At 44.3% G+C, this 20,111-nt stretch overlaps 2 protein-coding genes across 4 annotated transcripts; both read right to left on the bottom strand.

Annotated features, from left to right (window-relative positions):
* Positions 1–470: 470 nt before the first annotated feature.
* On the bottom strand, positions 471–19,769 carry PRAF2 (PRA1 domain family member 2). 3 transcript variants are annotated; one of them, XM_044431134.1, is made up of 4 exons: positions 19,765–19,769; positions 7,842–8,051; positions 3,724–3,941; positions 471–1,891 (listed from the first exon to the last, which is right to left on the bottom strand). In XM_044431134.1, the coding sequence occupies exons 2-4, from the start codon at positions 8,018–8,020 to the stop codon at positions 1,752–1,754; spliced, it is 537 nt and encodes a 178-aa protein (XP_044287069.1). In that variant the 5' UTR covers positions 8,021–8,051; positions 19,765–19,769; the 3' UTR covers positions 471–1,751. The 3 variants fall into 3 exon arrangements, with proteins under 3 accessions (XP_044287069.1, XP_044287071.1, XP_044287070.1); XM_044431135.1 differs by lacking the exon at positions 19,765–19,769 and adding an exon at positions 2,865–2,952 and having other exon boundaries at positions 1,827–1,891; positions 7,842–8,065; XM_044431136.1 differs by lacking the exon at positions 19,765–19,769 and having other exon boundaries at positions 7,842–8,063.
* Positions 10,733–19,056, bottom strand: WDR45 (WD repeat domain 45). The gene is made up of 7 exons (XM_044431058.1): positions 19,002–19,056; positions 17,807–18,073; positions 17,603–17,682; positions 13,891–14,099; positions 12,514–12,615; positions 12,194–12,339; positions 10,733–11,282 (listed from the first exon to the last, which is right to left on the bottom strand). Exons 1-7 carry the CDS (start codon positions 19,054–19,056, stop codon positions 11,173–11,175), a joined length of 969 nt encoding a protein of 322 aa, XP_044286993.1. The 3' UTR covers positions 10,733–11,172.
* Positions 19,770–20,111: the final 342 nt, after the last annotated feature.

Raw genomic sequence — 20,111 nt, forward strand, 5'->3', positions numbered from 1 at the left:
AAGCCCAAGGAGGCCACACTGGCATGGGTTGGTTAGGAGCTGGGACCTCAGACTTGTGGAGTGTAATGCACAGGAGAAGACTGGAAGGGGAGCTTTTGGGGCCCACTGGCAGAGGGACTCTGCATCAGGCTAGAATAAAGGCAATTCCATGGGGTCCACTGTTGGCACTGAAGGTTCTGACAGAAAACGATTTCTCAGCAGCAGTGAAGATGAGGTGTCTGCACTAAGCCAATAACGAGCAAATCTGATTCTGCTTTCTCCTTCCTCCACAATCTAAAGAGCACAGATTTCCCCTTAAAGCAATACAATACATCTTAGAAATAAACCCTGGATATGAAGTTCTTTGTCAACTTCTTCCTTACAAAGAAGTGGGACATAATGTTCCTCAACAAGAAGTGTTTTTTCTCACCAGCTCGCCCCAGTGATACCAAATAAATGCTAGCTGCACAAACTAGGAGATGGAGAGACAGTTTTCAAATCCCTCTGACAGTTATTTCTTTGGCAACACTTTTACAATCTATTTCCTCCTTCATTTATTAGCCAACATCCAATCTCTTGGAAATATTTCTTAGACTCCTCAGAGCTACATACTGTGCTAGGTTTGGTCCATCTTCTGAAGTTTTACATAGTGGCTATCTGAATACAAAGGACACTATAGAAAGACATTTTGAACTTTTGCCGGATTTGGAAGTAGGCAAGGCTCTTTCACTCCCCTAAAAAGAAAGCAAACAAAATGGGAATTACCCAGAGTGGACTTTCCTCCTTTGAATCTGGATGGACCCTTTGCAACAGAGCTCCTTGTCTACACACAGCCTACACTTTGGAGTTTCCCCTTCCCTTTAATGGGAACCACTGAGGTTAATGAATTGCTAGTCTTCATCATGCCTTTTGAGACTTAACTAAATCATCTTCAGAATGACCTGTTAACAATCTCACTTATTCTAATAGGCTTGATGCTTCTATTTAAAAATTAGGAGACCAGAAGCAATACAGAAGTGATGCAATATGACTGCTAGGAGAACTAGTCTGGTCAAGAAGACCCTTGCTGGAATCTCACTCCTGGCAATAATGTGGTAGGTGGGCTGAGGCCAGCTACTCACTGCCAGCCTCAGTCCACGAGCTGCAAAAAGGGGAAAACAATACTGATCTAAGCAACAGTCTTGGAACAGATTACAGCAAGATACTGTGTGTGAAGCACTTTGAGCATTTGAAAGTCTGTATAAGTGCAAAGTGATACAAACATACAAGCCAGTCTCCCTTAGGGCATCTAGAACTAGGCTTTTTAATTTGCCAGCTGACTTTTCTTCATGCTGTATCGCGTCATGAGGATTTTTCTTATGGGAGGATTTTCTAACTGAGCATCCACAGGTTAACATTTTACCATTTGAAAAAAAATACTGCCTAGTCTTTCACTGATTATACTTTCTGCTTTTCTCTGTTTTGTATACTCTTGCCTCTCAAAAACCAAACAGGGAAGAGTCCTGACAGATCATAATTGTTCTCAATTAGAAATACCGTCAGAATTCCACCTTATTTGCCTGCAAGTCTTACTGATTGCAACTTTGAGCCAGAGAGCTCTACTGGTTGTCTGTCCTATTCCAGAGGAAACTGCATCTTTTACATGAGCTCACAGCCAGGTTGCTAGATTGGGTTAAGTGAATATACTAGCACAAAGGCCAGGGGTGGGGGAAGAAAGAGCCAAGAGGAATGAAGGCAGGTAGGTAAAGGAAAGGAAGTGTTATGGTGGTGGTCTAGGATCCAGCTTCCTGTTCCTGTCCAAGAGCTTCTAGAAGCAGCCCCATTGGTGTGCGCTTGAGCCCGATGCTCTCGATTTTGTTCTCAATCTTGTTCTTGAGGTTCCGGAGTCGCAAGGAGGCGTGGCTGAGGATCACTGTCATGAAGGGGAAGAGAGAACTGAGGTTTAGAACAACAGCAGTGGAAATGGAAAGCCAGTATGTTCTCCCTGCTACACATCTCTCCTTTCCCACAAATAGATGTACTCATAGCTAGTCCTGAAGGAGGGATCGGTTAGTTCCTCCAGAACAGAAAGGCAGGACTAGAATGTCCCTTTGTCTCTACTCTCTTTTCAGTTTTGCTAAAGCAGCTCCAAAGTAACAGAGATAAAACCAGATGGAATCCCACAGATGGATGGATGGATGGATGGATTCCCACTTTTGCTTTGGATGATATAGGGCATAGGGCAAACCTAGTGTCCTTTCAAATGGGTTGGACTGCAGTTCCTGTCTGTCCCAATCATCTGATGGTGAAGAATGATAGGAAATGTCATCCACCCCATCTGGAGGGATAAAGGCGGGATTCAAACCTTTCTAACTTTCAGTAATGCAACAGCACAAACAAATTGTTACAAACTGATCTACAATAAAGACCAAGTAGAGCAGGACATTCACCCAGGGCAGAAACTCAAGATTAGAGTCTCTTTCATCTTTACCAATAGCTTTCCTAGCAGATGCAGGACAGTTGGCCATTATTAAAGAAAAAAGCAGGGAAAAAGCTAAGTCCACTCTTTTATGCAAGAAACTGTAGCCAGGCCTGTATGCTCTTTGCCCTAAAAAGAACACCAGGGTACCTTGCAGCAAAATAGCCCAAGTTATGTGACAAAAGCCAGTTTTTACAGTTATCTGAATTAAGCAAGCATGCATCATTTTCCAGAATCTGAATGGGTTATTCTGTGCTTGAAAAAATGTTGCATAACTTATGCTTGGGAGGGGGAATAGTCGTGAAGGTCACAGAAGTCCACTCACTAATCCCTAGAATATTTATTCAGCAACACCTCTCAGATTTCACAAAGCACTGCCCACACATTTGCAGGGTGATCTTTTCAACCTTTAGGGCTAGAAATTTGCCTTTTCGTGGTTTCACACAGAAAGCCAAGAGTCTCTGAGAAGTGAATTCTGTAGTCAATGCCACCTGAGAACTTCTGTGTACGTGGAGCTGTAAACATACAATAGAAACATTACAGAAGAGAAGCAGTTGGCGTGGATGTTACCGTGAGGGCACTAAATACAGCCCATCCACTCCTCCACCCTTACTGCATCAAATTCCTTCCTGCCACAGAAGGAAGCAGCTGTTCATCAACCTACTACTAACACAGCTTACAGAGTGGAATGCCGACTAATGCACCAGCATTAGGAAACACGCAACCAGCCCATTGCAGCAACCTGCCCAAGTTCTATACAGACATGTAGAAAATGCAACCCATTTTAATGTCTGAAACAAAAGAAGACCTCATCCTGCAGGAAGGGTTACCCCTGCCTTCATGGAGTCCTGGGCAGAATGCAGGATCTAATACAAGATGCAGAAGTCACAGTATCCCCAATGCAAATGTTTGATAAGTTAGTTCTTCTGCAGAAGGCAAAGGGTAGACACTAATGCTCCACCGTATGAGCAAAGGAGCTTCTTGTAGGTATGGTGTGTTTCTGATATATGAGGACTAGAAACTTGATTTTTTTATTTACAGTAAAGGGTAAAGAGGTGTTCTCATCAGAACAGATGCTGTACATCTAAACTTATGCTTTCCTAATGTCCTTTTGGAAGTATTCTAGAGAAGACCTCGGATTCCATGCAGAAGTTAACAGATGATGAAGTAAGTTTGCAACCACAAAACCCAGACCATGAATGCTGTACCAGCTGGTATAGCCTTCTTCCACCCTCAAGGCTCCCTTTGCTTTTAATTAATTAATTAATTAATTTTTAAGGACTCACACATTATGGGCAGGGCGATGAAAAAGAGGAAGGTGGCAGAGCCTTCAAAGAGTGACACCAGAAAGTACGCAGCTGCAAGGATAGCGAGGACACAGGTGCCAGGATTATTCCGCCGGAAGCGCCGCACTGGAGCCTTGTTCTCTGCAGCCCAGACAAAGCCCAGAAACATCAGAGTGATGAGGGCACCACTCAGCAGAGTCAGCACAGGGCAAAAGTACCTGCAAGAGATGGGCAGGATGGGATCCCAAAAGCCATTTTCAACTGTGTCCAGGAGCTACATCCCTTCTTAACATGACCACATAGATCAGCTTTAGCACAATACAGAAGAGGCTGAAGAAGCAAAGAGTACAACAGTGAGGAGTTTATGGCCCACAGAGCTGCGGTTTGGGGGCATGGATGCCTCACTCCCATCCCTGGCTCACTTGTGGTCCATTCCAGATCCCGTCACAGAAGTGACTGTGCACCACCAGCCCTTCTCCACTCAGGGCAAAATGGTGTTTTATGGTATGATTATTTCTTCTTGTCAGTGCTTATATACTGACTCATTTGCTAAAAAGCCACCAAGGTGATACTCAGCATTTAAAACAAGAAAAACAAGAATATTAAAAACAGTAAAACATTAGAATTATGCAATTTAGAAAAGCCGAATTAAAAAGATGGGTCTTTATGACTTTCTAAAAGCAAAGAAAGTGGGAGCCAATCGCGCAGCTTGAGTGCATTCTACAGTTTAAGAGTGACCCAAGACCCTTTCACACATGCCTGAGAAACAGGCCTTTCTGGGAAAGGGTGTTCTCCAGTAAGACAGGTGGTCCCCAAGTCCAAAGCCATTTAGGATACAATCCTATACATCTTTCAACAGAATAAGTCTTATAACTCCCACCATTCCCTAGTCAGTAGAATTTTCTTCTGTCTAAACATGCATAAGAATGTGCCCATAGTGCTTTAAAGCCTAAAACCAAGACACTGAAATGTGTCTGGAAAGCATTTCAATGCAGACCTTTCAAAGCAGGTGTGATATCGATACCATGTGCCAGTTAGCATCCCAGCTTCCATGTTTTGCACCAGTTGAAACTTCTGGACAATTTTTGGAGGTAGCAATCTAAGAGCGATGTAACTAAGATGTGGGTAACTGTTGCCAAGTCAAATGCCACTCAGGAAGGATCAACACCAGTGTACTTGTGTATACACTGGTGTACCAGTGTATAATGGAGCAAAGGCACTTTCTGCAACTGTCCACTTAGATGCTAATTTGTATGTAAAATGTACATAGAATTTCATCCACTATTCCTCTGGGATCTCCCAATAAATTCCAGGAGAGGGGTAAGGCAAGGAAGCAGTCTGCTCTAGCTGGAATTTCCTTTCCACCACGGCCACCCACCAGCACCTGCCATGCCTGAAGGATCTTGATCACTTCTTAAGTGTTACTTACTATCATTCATTGCAATGTTAAAATATATTTTGATGCTACTTAAAACCACCTTGGAAAGATCACCTTTTCTTGATGCATCATGAAACAGTAAAACAGAATACAGCTATCTTGTCCTTTTGGATTAGATTCCTAGCTCCAGGTGGGGAAAGAACTTACATATCATGATAGCAGAGAAATCAACAGGTCCTCCCAAGGAGGAAAAAGTGTTCAGTAAAGTTTGGGGGAAATCAAACCAGAGCCATCACACAGTACCTTTGCACAAGGAAAGGACAAGAGTGGGAAAGGTTTTTCCTGTCCTCAGGGATGACCTGATAGAAGCTGCATGTGGGAGTGGGCCAGAGCCAAAAGTCCAAGGCTCTGGAATTTCTCATTGCTTTTGCTGCCCGTTGCACTGACACCCTCTCTCTTCCTAGTGAGTGGACTGCCAGAGAAGGGGCAGATTGCTCTTGCCAGATATCTGAACTGATTGCCACCAGAAGGCTTTGAAATCTGAACAAGGACTCATAGATTTAGGCTGAGGGCTGCATATGGCCCTAGTGCTGCGGGCTGACCACCTCTGGAATGGGGTCTCCTAATTCGGAGCAGCAGGGTGGCCTGTTGGTTCCCTTTCAGCAGGATCCAATGGTGAAGACCACTAATTTGAAATCAGTTCTAGGAAGACATACCTAGGATTGCACAATTTGTTGGCTTAAAAAAGCAATGCAATCATATAAGTGGCTGTGTTGGCTGAGGAGGATAAGAGTTGTATCCTAACGCATGCACAAGGCACCAGGGTTGTGGAAGGCTAAGGAATGGTCTCTTGGCAGCTATGAGAAATGAAAGCAAAACAGCACCTCCACTGCCAGAGGATGTAACTCAAAATGCTGAGGATCAATGCTTGTAGGCATTCCGGGGAAAGCAAGCTGATTTCTGTTAAAGACCAGAAGGTGAACTTGATAACCCTCAGTCAGCCATAGCAAAAGAAATTCAATGTGCTCAGAAGCAATGCTTACACAGCATGTGGCTTTTCAGAAATAAGTCCCACTTAGTCCAATGCCACTCATTTCCATGTATGTGCATAAGAGAGCGGCTCTAAGTTGCAATCCTATGGTTTTAATGACTTGGGGATAAGCTTGCTCTCAAGAGTGCCTTCCCTGTAAACCTGCTAAGCCTAAAGTCTAAAACTACCTATCTGCACCATTGATGGGTCTTACTTTTGAGTCAACATGCATAGGATTGCATCATCTGCTTCTAAGGATGCTGTAAGGGCGGATGGCTCCTTAAAAGGCAGCTGCATTCCACATCCTGGCAGCCCTGCCTCCCATCTGAGAGCAGCTGGTGGTGACAGCAATGCAAGCCACACACAATCACTGCTTTACGTGCTCCAGGAAGGAAGGAGGAATGCTGTTTTCTAATCCTGCAACAAGGTTCCTGCGCCTTGAACAGTTCAATGATACTCAGAATTAGAGATGAAAAAGCCAGCAAAGGAGAAAATGGGGCAGGGATGTTTCTGGAGGATTTCCAGGTTCCTCTCCTCATCTTTGCATATGTCCTGTCAAAACCAAGGTTCTTTCAACATGAAAATTCACCTGTGTGTGAAGCACTCATTGTTGAATTTCTCAGGTCCAGACAACCAGGGGTGTGCAGGGAGCAGGAATGGCCTTAGGCTGAATCCGTAGTATCAACAGTATTAAGTTCCAAGCTCATCTGTTCCAATTAACCTGCCCTGCCCCATTTTTGGCTTGCCACCTTTTTTTATATTAAATGTAGCGTGGCCTGCTGCTTCTGTGCCTTAGCAGTTATAGAAAACCAGCAGGTGACATGGAGAGACGCAGTGGCAAAGGTTCTCAATTTTTGTAGGCCAGTCTCAGTTCAGATACAAAAGGGGAAAACATGTCAAGTGCCTCACACAACACTCACAACCTGCCAAAAATGCTTTCCTATTAAGCTCTGGCCCTTAATAACCACACAACAGACACAGCCCTTCTGGGCAGAGGCTGGTGACACTCAACAGTTCACCATGGGAAGCTCTCCCAAACAAATGAAACAAAATAGGAACACATGAAAAAGATCCAGAGCTGAAACAGGCTTTTCATGTTTCATTGTGTTCCTGAGTTCTGAGAACCATATAACCACATACACACATTTGACTGTGCTTGACCCCTTTGATTTTCTAAGTGCAATATAAGTACTATTTGGGCATCAACTTACATCGATATACAAAATATTTGTCTCTCCTTTGCGACAGATGCAAAGGAGGACAGGCCTCCTGTGCGGAAGAGGAAACTGTTGCAGCTTGCAAGGCAACCTACTGCAGCTGCAGGAGTCCTTGTTCTCTTTTGCATCTGCCCGCTGTATCAGACTGTTGTTAAAGAAGCAGGAGCAATACAAAAGGAAAGAGAAAAACAGGCAACTCTTCTCCACAAATCCACTTCCCCGTTCCCCCAACCCAGGAATGCTGACTAGAATTTCGATTTCAAAGGATTCCCTCCTCAAACTCCCCCTTACCCTCCCCTCCTCGAAATTATACCCTATTGTATAAGGCTTGGACTCTCAGCAATACTGCACTGTGGTGCATTTCTCCTCTCCCACAATTTCTGAGCTCGAGAAGCGTCGAAGGCTGCGAAGCGTCGAAGGCCCCACAACCTCGCTCCTCGGCCGGGGATCAGCCCCGCATCCCAGCCCGCCGCCGTGGCGTTCGCTCGCTCACCCGCCCAGCAGCAGCCCCGCGCCCAGCACCAGCAAATAGTTGCTCTGGTAGTAGAGGAGGTTATTGATGACCCGGTTGTGCCAGCGCTGCAGGTCTCGCAAGTCCGGGGGAGCCAAGCGGGTGGAGCCCAGCAGGAAATCGTCCAGCGGCCGGACCGGCGGCAGCCGCACCTCGGACATCTTCGCTCGCTCGGGCTGGGGAAGAACTACACTCCCCGCTATGCCTCGCGGCGACAAGCCTGGCCGCGAGACATTGTGGGAAATGGAGTCTTGCAAGCGAACGCCCTGCCTTCCGGAAGCCTTTTGTTGCCATAGTTGTTATATTTTTTAGCAGAATTTAAGTACTCTATTTCCTAGCTTGAAGAAATCTCATTTGTAACACGCTCTGACCTACTTGGGGCTTGCTTTCTGCTCAAGATTCCGTGGGCCTCTCCTTCCTCTTTGAAACGGTGCAGCGTGCAGAAGCTCACTGCTGTCTCCCCACCGAAAGGAGACGAAACGAAAACCGCAGCTCGACAAATCCTAAAGATAGGCTGCTAGAATGGAGAAAATCCGAAAGCCGGGACTCGCAAGGCGCAAACTGACTTCATAGACTAGCAGATCTTGAAAGATGAACCCAAAAAGCGCTCCAAGACAAGCGCTCCAAGTCTGGACCGCGAGAGACTGGCCCCTAGCTAGACAGGAGCACCGCCCTGTAAGCAAAGTTATCGTGATGAGGTTTCGTGGACTACACCCTCTGTCATTATTAGAAGCAGGGCTTTTTTTGTCATAGAACGCACCGGAACGGCGTTCCGGCACCTTTTTTTCCAATGGATTTTACGAAGTGATTTTGAATCGTAGCAGATCAGCAGCAAACATCGTTAACATAGTGCCTGCAGGCTGCTTTTGTGTCCGCTATCTGCTAGTGAGATAGTGAGGGCGCTGCTCTCGGCTGCTGCTTAGCTCGGGATTGGTGTGTGTGGTCGCGCGCTTACTGCCTGCGACGTGAGTTCCGGAACTTTTTTTTTTTTTTTTACAAAAAAAGCACTGATAGAGGCATCAGATGGTAACCTAGGGCAGAAATAATGAGCAGAAAACAGAACCAGAAATCTGAAGGAAAAAATCATGGAGCAGGAAGAAAAACGTGTGGGGCAGTTTCCTCCCACTTGCAGGCTTTTTCTGAAAATAGTTTCTGCTATTAATTCCGCAGTCGCTTCCCAATCCTAGATAATCTACCTCCCTTCATTGACCAGTCTTCTCCAATCTTTTAGATGTGCTGAACTACAACTCCCAAAAGCCCCCAATCAGAAGACTCCAGGAGTTGTGAAAAAGTGCTGGAAAACGTGATTTACTGCAATACCGATATTCCCAATATATTGGTCATATAATTGATATCACATATTAATAAACAAGAGGCTTCTAATTTCCAACTTTCACTTTATTTGCTACTCATGCCCCATTTTCCTAATTGATTCCATCTCAAAACTGTGTGTCTATGAGAGGGATTAAGAAGACTTTTCTACTATATTCACAAATTTCAGGCGATGGGGTGTTGTGATGGCAGGGAATGGAAACATGGCTTTCCTGCCGCTTCGGAAGTTCTGTCAACATTTTCTGTCTTCTTTCATTGTTTAGAAATATTTAGTATAGACTGTCAGAGAAAAAAAGTCACAGATTTTATGGTAGAGGAGCTCACCAACAATGCAAATATTGTACAACCTTGAAGCATAATGAAGTTGCCTGATTTCATCACACGTGCTGTTTGGGAGTCCTGCAGTAAAGGAGCAGAGCAGGCAAAGGCTCTGTTAATTCACGTTGTATGGCCACAACAATATGCTTGCATGTCTTCTGTTGGCCCTACATGCATATTAGGTGCACAGCATCCATTCAAGCACAATCCAGACTCCTCCTGTTTGAGAAGCACAAAACAAGCCCTAGCAACACCCAACTTAAGATGAAGACAGCTGCTGGGCAATCCATGAATCCCTGGCAGAGAACAAAATATCCATTCAGAGTATTTTTTTACCAGCAGGAAGCGAGCCATCTCTGCCCAAATAACGCACATACATCCCTCCTTTCTTTGCTTTGGCCAGTAAGCCAACAAGTTCCTTCAGGACTTGCTCCTCCCCAGCTAACCCAGTCCCAGAGCATCTGAGACTCTTCCCATCCTGGATAGTTAATGAGCAGGGGCTTCACTGCATTTGCTGCTGGGCTTGGTTCAACAGCTGCCGGCCCTTTCTGTGCTGCCCAGCACAGTTCTGGTGCCACACAGATACAGCTGGCAGGCAAGTTTTAACGTTCAGTGTTGTGCCATGTACAGGAGCACTAGGGCCTCAGTCTCCCATTTTTCTGACAACCTAAAGATTTCAGCTACTGGAAGCCCGCAAGCTCTCCCACGAATGTCCCTGTAGGCAACTGGCCTACAGGGGTGTATGGTATCCAGTACGGGAACTTGTGTAGCCACCATGAGTAGCAGCCTTATCCTCCATCAATTTGTCTAGTCCCTTTTTAATGCTAAGCTGGTGGCCTTCGCTACTTCTCATAATGAATTCCATTTATGCCATGTGTGAAGAAGTACTTCCTTTTAGCAGACCTGAATTTCAATGCCAAGCTGCCCTGTTTGGAAATAACCTTTAGGAGCTATTTGTGATTCCTCATAGGTTCACTAATAATACAGATTGATTATATGCTAAACAGCTCCCTTCTCCAGCACAAAGTGGTTCTCCACTCCCTCCCCACTGATGCGTAACATTGTATAAATCACCCCATCACCCACCCAATTAGGTAAGTAATAGCATTCATTTTTCCCTGCTCCAGCTAGGCTATGTCTAGATTCACATACTCTCAGTTCTTTTAGCCTCTGTCTTCCACCCTCTACAAAAAGTCACAGAAGGTCAAAAAAGCAAAGCGGAAGCATTCATATTTACCTTTAATGATAGCTCTTCCCCTTTCCCCACAAAAATGTCTGTTGAAAGCTGGGGACATCCAGATGTGGCTGGTAGCAAGGATCCTGCCTCACCCAGCTTCCAATATCCCAGCTGGATATAAGTCAGAAAAATGCTCTTCCCCCCAAAGCTAATTCTTTTAGGTCTTCATACTGGTCCCAAATGAACCAGGTAATAGTAGCAGTTAAAATAGCACACCTGGGGTGGCAGCGTTAAAAGAGATGAAGACTCAAGGTGCTTTTGGAATTTCCATCCCAGCCTGCCATAAGCAGCCTAGCAGGATTCCTAACATGCCTTAGTTTTATCCCAGCTTGGGCCCTCAACATGCCCAGAGCTAAACAACACTCCAAATAGTTCATGAACTCAGTAGCTATCCATCTGCCTGTGCCATGGCAGGCTTTGCTGTGCTCAAAAGTCATCGTCATCACATATATCCAAGTAGACGTCAAAAGCCTCACGGTTGCAGTTGCCATCTGGGGTGAAGACATATTTGTGGAAAGTGCCGTCTACGCAAATTGCTGTAAGAGCAGAAATAGAACTTAAATGTTTGGGAGAGACACAGACAGACTCCATTTATATAGTGCCTCACAGAAGCTCTCTGGGTGTTTCCTAACTATTCAACTCATTATTTTTATCACTGCTCTTCTATCCCACCCAAAAATTCAACAGAGATTCTGAGACAATTCCAAAATGGTGCCTCCTACGATGGTTAAAAATAATTAGCAATTTGTTGCTCTTTATTATTAAAAATAAAATGTAATTTTATTCTATTATTGTATTTTTATTCCACCACTTTAGCCAATAAGGCTCCCTGAGGAAGTTACAAGGTTAAAAATGTACAATAAAATTATATTAAAATAGACAGTATTATAATAAAACCCAACAATCCAAAACAATGCCATTATAAAACTTTGCAAAACCTCAATTTATCTAGCCAGGAGATTATAAACGAGATATAAGCTATTAAGACCAGTAAAATTATCCTAACAATTAAAATATTGAGAGAATAACAAGGTCTGTCTTTGCCTGGCACTGAAGAAAGTACAAAGAGGGTGCCAGGCAAACCTCTCTGGGGAGTTGGTTCCACAGCCAGGGTGCCACTGTCGAGAAGGCCCTTCTCCCTGTAGTCACCCTCCTTATTTCCTGAGGAGGGGGCTCCTTGAGAAGGATCTTGACAATGACCTGAGGCCCCAGATAGGCATTTATGGGAGAAGGAGCTCCTTTTGATACCCAGGCCCCAAGCCACTTAGGTTCATTATAATACAGTTTATTGATCTTGTAAGAACTCAGTCACCTGAGGCAGCCTGCTTCAGCACACACCTACCTACAGGGCTGGCCCTGGGACCCCCATCTTGCAGCACCCTTTCTAGTGGCCACGGTGGGACAAAACAGGCATCTGTGCCCCTCACCCACTGCCAGCGTCACTCACCAATGACAGAGTTGACGTTCTTGGAGGTGTTCCGGCCAAAAGCACAGATGCAGGCAGACTCGGCCGGCACAGTGAAACTGGCCAGACTCCACTGGGAATCCACATACTGGCCAATCATGGGCCCAACTTTTCCTACACGCGCCAACCTGTGAGAGAGGGAGAAGGAAAAGGTCAGAATGGCTGAGGCAGTAATGCTCCCCACACTGACCCGAGAAGCAGTGTAATGTAATGGAGAATGTAGTGCAGTAATGTAATGTATAAATGTCAACAACAACAACAGCAGCAACATAATAAGTGGAGGCACTGGCCCCGCCACCTACGCTGAACGGCGATTTAAGCGGGTGTCTTTAAGGGCAAAGATGTGGACGGTTCCTTTGTCGCTGGAGGCACAGAGAAACGAAGAATCATGGCTGAAGTTAATGCTGTGTGGGGGAAAAAGAAGGCTGATCTGACATTTCAAGTTTTCCTGATTAATAAACATTTCCCTCCCACTGAGCAACAAATTCTTCACCAGAGGTGGAAGGGCAGCCAAAGACATCCTTGTGGAACCAAGACTCCCCGAAAATGTGTGGCCTCATGACTTGTTCAGAAGAACTGGATTGTTATTCTTTAATAATACCCTTCTAAAATGACTGCGCTTCTTTAATGATGAATCATTTGGTCCTCAGACTACAGCCAGGTGACCAACAGCATACATTTAGGCAGCCTGCAAGCCTCAACACTGCACATACTTTGAATCACTGAGCTAAACTGGCCTTGAGTAATGATTAACATAAGAGCACAAGCCTAACAGGCCTGGCCTAAACCGAAAGACACCCCTGACCATGGGCTGAATATGGGTTGTCACTGAATCACGGGTGCAAAGACTGTTATTCTTTTAAGTGCAAAATCACACTATCATTTATGAGTTGTTAACTATGTATGATCCAGGAACACCACTCATGTTTTGTGGTTGGGTTGTGAACTCTGGGTTGTTCATGGTTAATAACCCATAGTTAAAACCATAGTGCAGGGTTTGCACATAATATCCCACAATTCAACAACAATCCACATTATGTTTGAACCAAGCCACAGTGTTGCAACCTAAGTGTTTATGGCTATCATGAGAACACAGTGATGACCCAGAGTATGTTGTTGGCTTATGGACTGCTGACTAGTGGGTAGTTATGTGTGAACTTGTTCTAACTGTTCTAACTATGGGTTGTTAACAATGAACACCCAGAGTTTTCAATCCACAAACAAAGCATGGATTCTCTTCCTGGGCTGTTTTTGGTTAACAACCCATGATTTCATGAGAGCCAATACTCAGGGTTGTTGTTACATGTAAGCCAGGCCAAGAGGCCCACAGAAAATGATCAAAGACACATCCAGGTCAGTGCTCTGGTTCCACTGGCTCAAAGATGCTTCTGGGGGGACTTGCAGTATAGGTGACAGCCAACTCCTAGGGTTGCCAGCTTTTGAACTAGCCCCTAGGTGCTGACCCACTGACAGCAGCATGTTCTGCAGCAGTTAGCAGGTGACTTAACTCCATGCCATGAACATCTTCACCTGCTGACTTCCACACACCAAATCTGAGTGTTGTGTGTCTCCAGAATTTGGCATTAGGAGATAGACTATCTCTACATGCAGAGGTTCATGCAGGGGAAGGATCTGGGGAAGACCACATGTGTGTGCCCGAGAAGGAAGGAAATTCTCACCAGTACAAGGTTGCCGGGTCAGTTCCTCTCCTGAGTTCTACCAGCTTCTCCTTGGTCTGTGTGTCAAAGAGGCGGATGAGGGTCCCTTTCTTAGAGGCCGAGGCCACAACAGTGCCCTGCTGGTTGAGAGAGATGCAAGCAATCTCACTTTGATGAGCATTGATGGTGAATGGGGCAGAGGAGGTACCAGGCTTGGTGCTGGAAAGATCCTGTGATGGGGAAAAGTCAAAAGAAAAAAAAAATGTGATCCCATCCAGAGGCTGGTACAGGCAGACTATCACTCCCTTCCTCCTAGCCACAGTTTGTAAGAAAAGAAACATGCTACATGCTTGCATGCTCCCTTCACTCCTAGTGTACCTTAAATTGAGCAAGCCATAATCCACCAGCAAACCAGAATCAAAAAGCAAGGTTTGAAGATGATTTCCAGCAGAGGTTCGCAACAAACCACTGTCAGCCCAGTTCAGATACAATGGCAAAATATGACTTGAACAAACAAGGGAATTGGGAGAGAATCAGAGAGAGCCGGTGTCACACAGTGGTTAGAAGGTAGTACCAAGTCTCAGGAGATCTGGGACCAAGGCCCTATTCAGCCTTGAAGCTCACTTGGTGACTTTGGGCTGGTCACTGACTCTCAGCCTCATCTACTTCATAAGGCTGTTGTGAGAATAAAATGAAGAGAGCCCAGTTCAGATACAATGGCAAAATATGACTTGAACAAACAAGGGAATTGGGAGAGAATCAGAGAGAGCCGGTGTCACACAGTGGTTAGAAGGTAGTACCAAGTCTCAGGAGATCTGGGACCAAGGCCCTATTCAGCCTTGAAGCTCACTTGGTGACTTTGGGCTGGTCACTGACTCTCAGCCTCATCTACTTCATAAGGCTGTTGTGAGAATAAAATGAAGAGAAGGGAAATCATGCCCTGGGTTCTCTTCTGGGAAAAGGTGAAATATAAATATTCTTTTTATGTGTTTTATTTTATTTATAATGTTGCATACCACTCTAAACCTAAGTGGATAGATAAATACAGGGAGGAGAAAGAAACTTCATCCAGGTCCAAAGTGTTCAGGAAAAAAAAATCCTTCCTCAGCAGCAATATAATTATACAAAGTACATACATAGAAGGAGGGGTAAAAGCAATAAATCATAATGAAATGGAATATGTGTCATAGTCTAATGCTAATGCAACACAATTTGTCATTAAAAAACAGAAATTTACCCAAATATAAACTTTATATATAAAAATAGAAGTAATGAACCAAATTTTAAAGGGAACACCTGACAGTAAGACCACTCGACACTCAACGCTCTGTAAGCACTGAAAGCACAAGGCACGTCGCATCCTGCAAATCTCAGCCTTTTTGGAATTTTTAAAGGAAGCACCTCGCTGCTTTATGGCTGCCAGAATACACCTAACAGGGAGCGTGTGGAGGACATTTCAGAAACTTGGCCGGCACCAGCGGCGGGATGAGACTGTGCAAAGTTTGCCACAGTTGGAGAGTGGCACAGTCAGCACCCTGTGCAGTGCCTTGCACGACTCCATCAAACAGACCACACACTGGCAAACTGCATAATCTGGATAAGACATAAGCGGTTGCTAATCGTGACAGAGAACACAGGGTACCAAGGGATTTCCGAACTGCCCCAAGCATTGGCAACCCAGTTCATACCCTGCCTATGATGTTACAGAAGTATCTGCCAAAGAATCATTACTAGGAATGTAGGGAAAGATCTTATAGTAGTGAGAGTTGCCGGCCTGGGACTCAGCAGCTCCAGGTTCTAATCCTCACTTGGCCATGAAGCTGACTGAATGACGTTGGGCTAGTCATTGTCTCCCAGCCTAACCCAAGTGGATTACTGTGAGAATAAAATGGAGAAAGGAACTGGAAGCCACCCTGAGTTCCTTTCAGGAAAAAGTGGTGGGTATAACAACAATGAATAATAGAAATTGTTTAAATTAGACTGGAAAGAAATAAAAAGTGTTGACTTGGGAAAGCATGGTTATTAATTGCTTTTAATAACCATTAAGATATTCCCATTGTCTGGATTGTACTTGATGGCTTGTGTTAAATGATATTGTAAATACATTTTAAAATAAACAAATAAATAGATTGAAGAAAAAGGGCAAGTTCTCTGCCACAAAGACTTTACAATCTTTTGCTTATAAAGTGTCTCAGTTCTAGAAACTGTAAATAAACAACAAAAGTCCATACAGTTGAGTCATGAAAAAGACATGTTGCCTGCAAGCTTAAAGTGTACAAAGGCAAAACAGCACAGGTCCCTGCCTCAAGGAGCTTACTATGCTCCTAACTACAATGGCCTCCTACATGAGCCAACCCTTAGAGAAGTGAGAGGGATGGCTGCTAGGAAGAGGGACTTTTCTGCTGCTGCTCCCCACATCTCCTTAGGGAGAGAAAATGCTCTCCCTACAGAGATTCACCTGGTACTTTCCTTATACTCCTTTCAGCGCCAGGCAAAGACCTACCTTTAAAAAAATATTTTAATATTTATTAGATGCCACCTAACCTCTATTTGTATTTTAAAATTTATATATTGGATTTATATTTATTAATGTATATTTATTGCTTCATTGTTTTTATAATGGGTTTTAATTGTTTGTTAGCTGCCCAGAGTTGCCATGGGCGCAATAGGTGGTATATAAATGTTTTAAATAAATAAATAAATAAATAAATAAATAAAGAATTGTGCTAATGTCATTCATCCCCACCCTAGTATTTAATAGTGGAGGGAGGTGTCATCATGGTACTGGATGGAGCAGGGTTTATGTTTTCTGCATGATTAGAAAGCTGTTTAGTAATGGCATCCATTGCCCCCATTCTGATGGCATGCTGAAGCTTCTGGTGAGTTATTTAATGGTTCGTGGGTGCACTGGATGTGCTCCACCAAGATAATGGTAGGGAAATTATTAAGGCTCAACAGGCAGATTAGTGGCCTTTCTCAGTATCCAAAAGCCAGAGTAGTTTTTTGGAGCTATGACATGTCTTTGTGGATTTCAGCTTGCTCGGAAAAGCACAAGCATACATCACTAGGGAAACAGGAAGCTCTTTATCTGTAGATAAGGGAGACTTTTGCTGTGAGAAGGAAACTGAGACTGCTTCACCAACACCTCCTGTTTCACAAGGGAGCAAAGTTGCAGCCTGTGCGTATAGTAGCAAATTCTGCAATAGAGGGAGAGAAGAACTTTACAAAAAAAGTCTTTTTTTTCTCAGCCCTGGGAGTGGAACTGAAGCATCACTCACCGGGGCAATTTTGGAGGCCCACAGAGCATCCCCTGGCCTATTTAGGAACCAATACAACCACAAAGAAGGGAAGTATAAGCTTTCTGCAGCCGTATTTCTTCCCTATATTCAATAAACTGTAATCTTCTCTAAAATAGGTGGTCTCTTCCCTCTCAAACCATCCTTGAATCTAACGGGAGATACATTAGTTGGACCAGATCCCCAGGCTTAAAACAGGCTATGTGAAGGTTGTTTAACCCTTGCATAACCTCCACTCACTGGATTCAAATGACAGAGCCACCTGAGTGGGAGCTGCATCTGCAAAATAGCAATTGCTTGTACAGCACACCAACTGCAGACACCTTGGCTAAATGCAACAGGCCCCCTTAAGTAACATGGTAGTACAAAGCCAGGATGGAACCATTACTGATTCTCCTGTTTCTTCCGTCTCTGGCCTTTCCTCCTGACACACTCACCACAAGCTGCAAACTGCCACATTTATGTCCAGGGAAAACCAGGAGCTGCTTCTCCAAACTGGGGCAGAGATCACAGAGTCCTGCAGGGGAGGAATCAAGCAAAAGTTAGAGAGGTGGCAGTCAAAGTGGGACTTGGTTCTTTTGAGTACATGAAGAGGACTGTGATGAGAAATAAAGGACATGCAGGAAGGGGGGAGTTCATACCTTTGGGATTGTCTCGGGTGTCAAATTCAAACAGCTTGGTGGGGTTGTCTGGGAAGGAATAGACATAGATCCGGTTCCGCAGTACAATGATTATCCTGGAAGGGGAGGGGAAAGAAAAGAAGAAAGAAGCACAGAATTGAGTGGACAAGGAAGGCTTCACTGTAATATTATGAACTCTCTCTGTATTTCTCCTGCACCCTTGGGGGACTGCTGCGATACTCCTTGATCCCAGAATGTGATTTATATGGATTATGTCCAGGCAGACATCTGTTTAATAATCTAAACTTTGTGTCTATGCTTCTAGGTTGACGCATGCCAAATCAAACAAAAATAATGAAAGAACACACATAACCAAGTTTCTAGCCCCTATGGTTGTGAAAATAAGATTGAATAAGGCACAGATTGCCTTATGAGGATAGGACATCTGTGATTTGACTGTCCATATTGTCCTTTTCCACTGGGGAAGGAAATGGCAACCCACTCCAGTATCTTTGTCATGAAAACCCCATGGACAGTACCAAAAGGCAAAAAGATATGATGCCGGAAGATGAGCCCCTCAGGTCGGAAGGTGTCCAATATGCTACTGGGGAAGAGCGGAGGGCTAGTACTAGTAGCGCCAGAAAGAATGAAGCGACTGGGTCAAAGCCGAAAGGACACTCAGTTGCAGATGTATCTGGTGGTGAAAGGAGAGTCCGATGCTGCAAAGATCTATACTCCATAGGAACCTGGAATGTAAGATCCATGAATCAAGGCAAGCTGCATGTGGTCAAACAAGAGATGACAAGACTGAACATCGACATCTTTGGAATCAGTGATCTAAAATGGACAGGAATGGGTGAATTTAATTCAGATGACCATCAGGTATACTACTGCGGGCAAGAATCCCTCAGAAGAAATGGAGTAGCCTTCATAGTCAATAAAAGAGTAGGAAAAGCAGTACTGGGATACAATCTCCAAAATGACAGAACGATCTCAGTTCGAATCCAAGGCAAACCATTCAGCATCACAGTAGTCCAAGTCTATGCCCCAACCACTGGTGCTGAAGAGGCTGACATTGACCAGATCTATAAAGGCCTACAACATCTTCTAGAATTAACACCAAAAAATGATGTCCTTATCATCATGGGGGATTGGAATGGTAAAGTAGGAAGCCAAAAGATAACCGGAATAACAGGCAAGTTTGGCCTTGGAGTACAAAACGAAGCAGGGCTCAGGCGGGTAGAATTCTGTCCATCGAATACGATGGTCATAGCAAACACTCTTTTCCAACAACCGAAGGGATGACTCTACATGTGGACATCACCAGACGGTCAACACAGAAATCAGATTGACTATGTGCTCTACAGCCTAAGATGGAGAAGCTCTATACAGTCAGTAAAAACTAGACCAGGACCTGACTGTGGCTCAGAGCATGAGCTTCTTGTTGCAAAATTTAGGCTTAAATGGAAGAAAGTAGGGAAAAGCACAAGGTCACTCAGGTATGACCTAAATCATATCCCTGAGGAATATACAGTACAGGTGACAAACAGATTTAAGGAATTAGATCTGATAGACAGAGTGCCAGAAGAACTATGGACGGAGGTTCACAACATTGTAGAAGAGGTAGCAACTAAAACCATGCCAAAGAAAAAGAAATGCAGGAAAGCAAAATGGCTGTCTGAGGAAGCTTTACAAATAGCTGAGGAAAGAAGGGAAGTGAAAGGCAAGGGAGAAAGAGAAAGATACACCCAAATGAATGCAGAATTCCAGAGAACAGCTAGAAGAGATAAGAATGCCTTCTTAAATGAACAGTGCAAAGAAATAGAAGAAAACAATAGAAAAGGGAGGACCAGAGATCTCTTCAAGAAAATTGGAGATATGAAGGGAAAGTTTCATGCAAAGATGGGCATGATAAAGGACCAAAATGGCAGGGACCTAACAGAGGCAGAAGAGATTAAGAAGAGATGGCAAGATTACACAGAGGAACTATGCAAGAAAGAGCTTAACGTCCCTGATAACCACGATGGGGTGGTCACTGACCTCGAGCCAGACGTCCTAGAACATGAAGTCAAATGGGCCTTAGGAAGTCTGAGCAACAACAAAGCTAGTGGAGGTGACAGCATTCCAGCTGAGCTGTTCAAAATCTCAAAAGACAATGCAGTAAAAGTGCTACATTCAATATGCCAGCACATTTGGAAAACTCAACAGTGGCCACACGATTGGAAAAGGTCAGTTTACATTCCGATCCCAAAGAAGGGCAATGCCAAAGAATGTTCAAACTACTGCACCATTGCTCTCATTTCACATGCCAGCAAAGTTATGCTCA

Source organism: Varanus komodoensis, unplaced genomic scaffold, assembly GCF_004798865.1.
Source record: "Varanus komodoensis strain SLA01 unplaced genomic scaffold, ASM479886v1 scaffold22, whole genome shotgun sequence".
Lineage (NCBI taxonomy): Eukaryota > Metazoa > Chordata > Lepidosauria > Squamata > Varanidae > Varanus > Varanus komodoensis.